Here is an 8,030-nt window from a genome sequence, read left to right as displayed (position 1 = left end):
AAATTTCTGGTAAAAAAATCGTTTTGTTGGACGTAATTTAAAGATTCAAAGGAATTTCAAACGTCCAGTTTTCATTTAGGGATGGCGCGCCTCTTGTGTTTGTAGCCCCGTGGAAAGATGAAAAGTGTGAAAAATCTCTCAAAACTCCGCGAGCACATAAACCGTGATGTGAACATAAACAGTGTCTGAAATAATTTTTAGAGACGAGTAAGCTCGTGAAGGTCTTTGAAAGTGAGACTGATGACTGATTGAACTATTTGATTTGTGGAGCTGCATGTGTGGACTGTTGCACGCATTTCTGAGTACGCGGAATTACACACAAATCATTGTGCGCGCGCATATGTAAATCTTAGTTTACACTTGTGGGTAATATCGTAACCATTTTCCAATCTTTTGAGACGAACTATCTCCCGATAGAAGGGCCTGAGACGGGAGATACGCGCTTTGATCGACACTTTTGGCAACGAATGGCGATAGTGAAACTAAATTGATTTCATTGATCATATTTGTACTCACGGCTGGCAGCAGAAAGCAGAATGATAACATTCAGTCAGAAGTATAGATGGGATTGTTTTTTTGCTGGACAAAGTGTGTTAACTTCAGACTTTAATTCTGCATAGTTTTAATGCCCCGTGTCGGTTGATGGGGAAAAAAAAACCCGCGACAAAACGAAAGGGGAAGTGTTTCGGGAGGACAAGCACTGTGAAATATTTTGGTTCTCTGTAGTGTTCTCTGGATCTCATAAATGACACGCCATGTGGGGCAGACAGCATTTTTTTACCCTTGGTAAGACGGATTTTCTATAATGTATAATGTTTTTTGTAATTTTGTACAGGCACAGTATCAATAGGATTTTGGGTTTGATTTTCAATGCAAATATTCATCACTGCATATCAACAAGAACATTTCTATGTAATAAGCAATGGCATGGTTTCCTCTCCGATAGTTTCTTGTCTCTTGGCCTCACCGTCACCTGCTGCAGGTCAGTCTGTTCCTATGTCTTTTTTTTAAAGGAAAACCTTTAAGTGAAATATTAAAATGTTGTTTATATAACGTTCTTGATAGGTCAGATCAGACTAGCTGGATCTGGGTCCACTCGGTGCTCTGGAAGAGTTGAAATCTATCACAGTGGCTCCTGGGGAACAGTCTGTGATGATGACTGGGACTTAAAAGATGCTGAAGTGGTCTGCAGACAGCTGCACTGCTGGACAGCAGTGAGTTTCCATAAATCAGCTCACTTTGGTGAAGGTACAGGACAAATCTGGCTTGATGATGTGGCCTGTTCAGGAAGTGAGAGTTCTCTTACTGAGTGTCGACACAGTGGATTTGGGACACATAACTGTGGGCATAATGAGGATGCTGGTGTCACATGTTCAGGTGAGCAAACTTTCAGTTAAATCCTATCGTGATATCAGTTCATAATAAAAGTTGTTAAAAGTGGTGAAGTGATTATTATTTTTCGTTAATAAATAATGTAATTAGTATATTATATTGTTTTTACTACACTTTGTTCATTGGAGAAAACATTTACTAGTAAATTATATTTCCCAACAAAAATGTAAATGCATATTTTTTTTTAAAATAAGATTTTCTTCTTCTCTGAGACACAAGTCTCTTCAGCTGCTGTAAATAAAAGAATCAGTGAAAATGAACGTTGAACTTCCAACTGAGTTTAAACTCTAACATAACCTGTTCCCAACAGTTTTAGATTTTGCTCTCACAGCTGCAGACTTGGTGCTGTTTAAGGTTTTGACAGTAAAGATCAAATCTAAAAACAAAATTTGAAACCCTGAACGAGACTTTTTCAGTTACTTTCTAATTATTCTAATTGTTCATAGAGTTCTTTGAAAATGTTCTTTTTCACAAGACTGTCCTTTCTCAGCTGTAATGTTACAGCCTGTATGACCAAAATCAACATCAACACCATGGCTGCCATATTTTCACACACAACGGACAGATCAGCATGATTAATCAAGCGTACAACTAAAACATATACTCAGTGAAGTTAAAAATGACACACAGTTTACAATTCTATATCCAATAAATAATATGAAGTAGGCAACAGGAAAATACAGTGTGAAGTTGTAAGGTAGTTTTTTGATGATTGAATTAAAAATTTAGAATGTTCAGCAGGTCGACATATTGTGGGAAACATCACTGTGGTATCATCGAGCACCTCAACAAATGATGAAATCGTCCTGCCTGCTACTGTGTGACTATTCTTCAGCTGCTTTACTTTCTGTTCGTTATCTTTGATCTTGAGCTTGCCTGCAGATACCTTTGATCTCATTATCAAAGCATTAGCTGCTTTGCAAGGTGATGCTGACAGGAAAAGGATTAATTTAGCAGTGTGGCGCATTGAACAGCAGTAATGTGGTATTACTACTTGACAGTGACGCATAGGGAAATAATTCAGAAGCACATCTCTGGGTTCAGAGCGGAGGGAGTTGCCTTTTTTTTTTCTCGTGTTCTTCACAATGGACTTTTGGCTCTGTTTGTATTTGTTATTTATTCAGTTTAGGTAAATGTAAGGTTAACACTGACAGGCCAACTGCCTGTAAAAAAATAAAAAATAAAAATCCAGGACGTGTGAATTTTCAAGTATTGCATGCTAGTCAGGGCCATACTTTCATGGTGTCATGGCTTCTGTAGGAGCATGTCAGGATTTTCCTCTGTTTCGTCATCTGTGTGCTGCCTATGTGTTTTTTAAAGTTACTTTTGAGTCTGGTTCACTCCGAGTCACTTATTTGAGAAACAGATTGTAACCTTAACCAGCTCATTGGCAGGTTTTCTTCAACAGAGTATCCTGCTGTCCTGCTGCACATCAACCAACTGCCTGAAACTTCATTTCCTCATTCATAAAGTCGCCATCAAAGCTCAGACCAGCAACTTATTCAAATGAGTAACAAAGCAATGCAAACCAAATACGGGTGCCATCATTTAAAAAATGGATGGATAATACAAAAATTATCAAAGCGCTTTACACCACTCTCATTCATACAAGCACTTTTTTTGTATGCTTTCTATCTAACATTCACACAGATACACTCTGATGGGTGCACTGGAGGGCAACTTGGGTCTAGTATCTTCCCTAAGGATATTTGGCATACATCCCGGAGCAGTCTGGGATTGAACCACTGACCTTTTGATAAATAGATTATATGAAAAAGGCAGCGGCAGCCTCGCCTCTGTCAGTGCGCCCCAGGGTGGCTGTGGTTACAATGTAGCTTGCCATCATCAGTGTGTGAATGTGTGTGTGAATGGGTGGATGACTGGATGTAAAGCGCTTTGGGGTCCTTAGGGACTAGTAAAGCGCTATATAAATACAGGCCATTTACCATAGATTGGTAGAACACCACCCCAACAAACCAAAAATGTCTCTTAAATGTTGAAATACTGACCAGGAAAACCAGTGCTAGTGCCATTTTACTGTCACAATGCTGGCACTACACCAGAGATGCTTAAGTTAAAAGGAGAATACGGTGTACATTTACCACATGCCAAATTATTGTTTCAGGGGTCCCCCCCAAGCCAAGGATCTCCATAAATAACAGTGAGGTCACCTGGGGTCAGAGTGCCAGCATCTCTTGTTTAGTCCCAACTCAGGCATCAGATGGAACTTTCGTCCTCAAGAAGACGTCTGACTCATTCATGGAGACTAAAACCTCAAATTCCAACTCTACTATCTTCAGTATCAACAAAGTGAACTTCAGTCATGAAGGACAGTACTACTGCCAGTACGAGGAAAGCATTCAGGGTTCAAAGTTCTCCTCCCCCTTTAGTAACTCTGTAGGACTCTTTGTTACTGGTAAGGATAAATCCAATTTCCCAAGTTTTATGGTATATTCCATTTTGTATAATCTAATCAGTAAACTGGTGATAAAATGAAAACTTTAATTCTGTGTTGCTATTTCAGTAAGCTTCCCCAAACCCCATATCTCCATCAGTCCTGCTGGTGAGGTGACCTGGAGTCAGAACATTGCAATCACTTGTTCAATCTCCACTCAGGTTTTGGGTGGAACGTTCATTCTGATGACAACATCAGATTCATTCAACAGGACCCAAAATTCAGCTACAAACTCTGCTACCTTCAATATTTCTTCTGTGAACTTTGATGATGAGGGATCGTACCAGTGTCAGTATCAGAAAAAGGGCTCAAGGCGGGACTTTAATTCCCCGCTAAGTGACAGTGTCATACTCAATGTCACAGGTAAGAGCAATAAATAAAAGGGTAAAATAAAAAGATCAAAACTGATCAACTAAATAAAAATAATACAAATTTACAGATCTTTACATTTTTGCTATTACAAATAGTGTTGTATAAACTGTAGAAATTACTTGTCATAAGATATCAACAGCTTTAATTTATGTTTATCTATGTAATAAAAATATAGATATAAACTTTTTCATATAAAACAAAAAGCGCAATTTCAAAAGTACATCTTGTTTTTTCTGCATAATCTCGCAGAAACGCGGCTGCAGTTAATAAACTGTGTTTGTTTTTTTTGGTTTTATTACTGTTGACCCACTATATAAAAAAAAATGCTGGAACTTTTCTGTCATTTCAACGTTTATTTATTACTTAATTCCTTAGTGTAATGTGAATGACCACGAGAGGGATCTTTATCAGTAGGAACAGCAGCAAAAATCTATGCCCTCCTACACATATCCAGTGGGACGAATTGGAGTCTTTGGCAGACCGATTCTGGCCCCTGGGACTTATGTTTGACACCGCCGCTGTAGAACATTAAACAGCTGTTAACATTCGGTAGATCACAAAATACATGGCTAATGTTGATTGGTTAATGATGATTCATAAATAATAAGCTAACTTGCATGAAATGCTACCATTGGACTTGTTTCTGCTGCCCTTCTTAATGGTAAGTCTTTCTTTCACACAGTGAGACTGCAGAGGCCCAGCATCTCCTTGACGTCTCCTAATGCAGGACTTGTCTGGGGTCCTGAAGGTGCCGAAATCACCAGGGGTTACAGCTTTGTCCTCACCTGTTCCATTAACTCCACATTTTCCAGTGGACATTTTATTCTCAGCTTCTCTGGCTCCAACCTCACAGAGCCAGCAGTCAACAACTCAGCCTCATTTAGTTTCCCTGTAGCTGAGTATGAACGGCAGGGCAACTACAGCTGTGTGTATGAGGTCACAGTGTCCACACGGACATTCAGATCTGATGTATTGGCACCGATTAGTGTCATCATTAAATGTAAGTACAGTGTTGAATTCATGGATTTTTGTATAAAAGCAAAAAATAACATAAAAATATCAGACTGACTGTGGTAGCTGTAGCTGTATGTACCATGCAAACTGTGACCATTGCATTAGCTTATGTTTCCCAGGCTTGTTATAAATGTATACATTTAAGACCACAAAGAGAAGTCATAAAGGAGGAAAATGGTAGAGTATAAAAATAAAATGGTAAATAGACTGATTCTTATATAACAGTTTTCTACTCGTCTCTACTCAAATGTCTTTGTACAACACGCCACATTTAACCAAGCACTGTTTTCTATACTTGTCAGTGCCTTCTAACTAACATTCATACTCTGATGCAGTGGTCCCCAACCCCCGGACCTCGGACCGGTACCGGTCCGTGAGTCGTTTGGTACCGGGCCGCGAGAGTTGAGGCTCAGGTGGGAAATGTATGGTTTTCAGGGTTTTTATCGGTTTTCAGCGTTATTTTGTTATCGTTTTTATTGTTTACTCGGTTTTCCTAGGTCTTTTCACGTGTGTTATGAATAAATGTTATTTCTTTCGGTACCGGTACTAGTTTTATTTTGTTGTATTTATCCGCGACACCTTAAAGGCCGGTCCGTGAAAATATTGTCGGGCATAAACTGGTCCGTGGCGCAAAAAAGGTTGGGGACTGCTGCTCTGATGGATGCATCAGGTGGTTAATAACTTGCCCAAGGATATTTGGCATGCAGACTGGGGAAGCAAGGGATTGAACCACCCCCTTTCCAATCAGTAGATGACCTGCTCTACCCCCTGAGCTTAGGGATGGGTACCGGTATCCGGTGCCATGATGGCACCGGTTCTGACATAAACGGTAGTAACCAGACCGAAAAGCAGCGCACATTTCGGTGCTTTTTTTTTCCTGAGTTGTGATACACTTTAGATTTTAGCCAATCATTTTACGTTTCCGAGGATAGTAGGCGGGTCCAGGTACGTACGTTCTTTTAGAGCAGAGCTACAGATTAAAAATGCCCAAGGTGAAGCGGTCAAAAGTCTGGCTGTACTTCACAGCAAAATATGCAAACTCAGCAGCCTGCAACAAGTGCTTTAAGGTGATACTGTGCAAAGGAGGTAACTCCTCAAATCTGATGAAACACCTGGCAACGCATAGCAGGTTTTTTTTTAAAGCCGAGAAATGCACCGTATTGCATTAATGCATGTAAGGTGAACTAGCAAACACCGTCGTAGTTACATGCGGCTGTCTTCTTGTTTGATGGCAGATACTCCCTTCCCCCTGGCCAAAAAGGCTAAAATGACCAAAGAAAAAGTGGAAAACAGCTAAACGAGAGATTTTTGGACAAAGTTTGTGTTTTTTTTCCATTGTTTAAGCACTGCTTCCAGCCAAGAGTGATACCATATATGCCACATAGCTGCAGAAAAGGCTAACATTGTATCTTTTTACAAAAAAAAAACAGCTGAACATGAGAGGTTTTTGGACAAAGTTTGTGTTCTCCATTCTTTAAGCACCGGAACCGTTTCAAAAGTACCGGTTTGGCACCGGTATCGGATAAAACCTAAACTGAGCTACAGCCATCCTCAAAAGACCCCATTTGTTTTTGATGACACAAAATAAAAAAAGGTCTTAGCAAACCAGTTCTTATTACAGATTGTTTTACAGTAATGTTCTCAGAAAATCTGTTAAGTATACCCAAACCTCTTACAGTCACTCAGTCAGAACAGACCCGGTCTTTTGGATGAGGTACTGTCCACTATGTGTTACACCATTATCCTGCATTCTATGTGAAAGTTAGTCACAAATCATGAAGATCAAATAAAAAGAAAGTCAGACTTAATATAAGACATTAAAGCAATGATCATTTTGATGAATGTTACTCTTACTCTGTAATATTGACATTATGTTCTGCAGTATTGTCAAACTGGAGGTTCAAGCTGGCTATGCTGTAGGGCAGACCTACCCTGTAGGTGAAACGTTTCATGAGCAAGCATTGTCCCTCATTTTCTCAGATCCACCCATTGACTGACACTTTTCATAATGGCAAAAATGGTGAGATTAAGAAGGCTTGACAACAGGACTTAACAAACCAATGGGTGGTCGTGTCTAAGTTTTAGACATAGTTGAGATGAGAAGTGTTGACAGGATGAGCGGAGTGCCCTTTCAGTGACCTGTAGCCATATTCTCGAAACAGACTTGAAATAAGTTACATGTGCTAAATTAAAACATTAATGAAAAGTAGTTCATTATGTGAAGAAGTGTTTTGATGGTCAAACTGATCAAATTCTCTCTCCTTAGTCAATTTGATGCCGCTGCTGTCCTCAGTATCTGTTGGACTCCTGTTGCTGCTCCTGCTGTTGCTGTTAGTGGTAGGACTGACGTGCAGGAGAAGACAACGACGAGCCAAGAAGCCTGTAGCTCTCATCCACAGTCAAAGTGTGTGCTCGCAAATTTTAAACAATTATTCATCTGATATTCATCAGACTACATATTCACATTCTTTCCCCTTACTTGTGTTTCAGTGGCTGTCCGAGTCGGGAATGCTTACAAGTATGGAGATGAAGATGATGATGAGGATGTTGAGGACTCTGTGAATGTTGATCTATTGGACACTAATGAAAAAATCAAAGGAGGAGCTCCTGGGCTGGATGAAGATGATGATGATTATGAGGACCTAGTGAGTGATGATGATCACGATTATGAGGAAGCAGGCCCAAATGACAAAAAGTCCAAGGAGGCCTGTGTGAGTGTAGACTGTCACAGACAAGATGAGGAAGAAACTAGTGATGAAGAGGAAACTAGTGATGAAGAAAACAACTATGAGAATGT

General features: G+C 39.8%; 1 protein-coding gene across 1 annotated transcript in view; it reads left to right on the top strand.

Moving 5' to 3' along the window:
• The first annotated feature begins 688 nt into the window (after window positions 1–688).
• The window catches only part of LOC102197653 (uncharacterized), a 17,361-nt gene continuing 10,019 nt past the window's right edge, over window positions 689–8,030 (top strand). Inside the window, exons 1-8 of the mRNA XM_005752801.1 lie at window positions 689–786; window positions 947–982; window positions 1,066–1,377; window positions 3,518–3,808; window positions 3,917–4,210; window positions 4,902–5,219; window positions 7,500–7,637; window positions 7,724–8,028. Of these exons, the coding sequence (XP_005752858.1) occupies window positions 756–786; window positions 947–982; window positions 1,066–1,377; window positions 3,518–3,808; window positions 3,917–4,210; window positions 4,902–5,219; window positions 7,500–7,637; window positions 7,724–8,028 (1,725 nt within the window). The 5' untranslated portion in view covers window positions 689–755. The remainder of the gene's footprint in view (window positions 787–946; window positions 983–1,065; window positions 1,378–3,517; window positions 3,809–3,916; window positions 4,211–4,901; window positions 5,220–7,499; window positions 7,638–7,723; window positions 8,029–8,030) is intronic.

Source organism: Pundamilia nyererei, unplaced genomic scaffold (assembly GCF_000239375.1).
Source record: "Pundamilia nyererei isolate P.nyererei 1_Seehausen unplaced genomic scaffold, PunNye1.0 scaffold00381, whole genome shotgun sequence".
In the NCBI taxonomy this organism is placed as follows: domain Eukaryota; kingdom Metazoa; phylum Chordata; class Actinopteri; order Cichliformes; family Cichlidae; genus Pundamilia; species Pundamilia nyererei.
The sequence above is the reverse complement of the archived record's forward strand: the minus strand, read 5'-3'. Positions and strand labels throughout refer to the sequence as shown.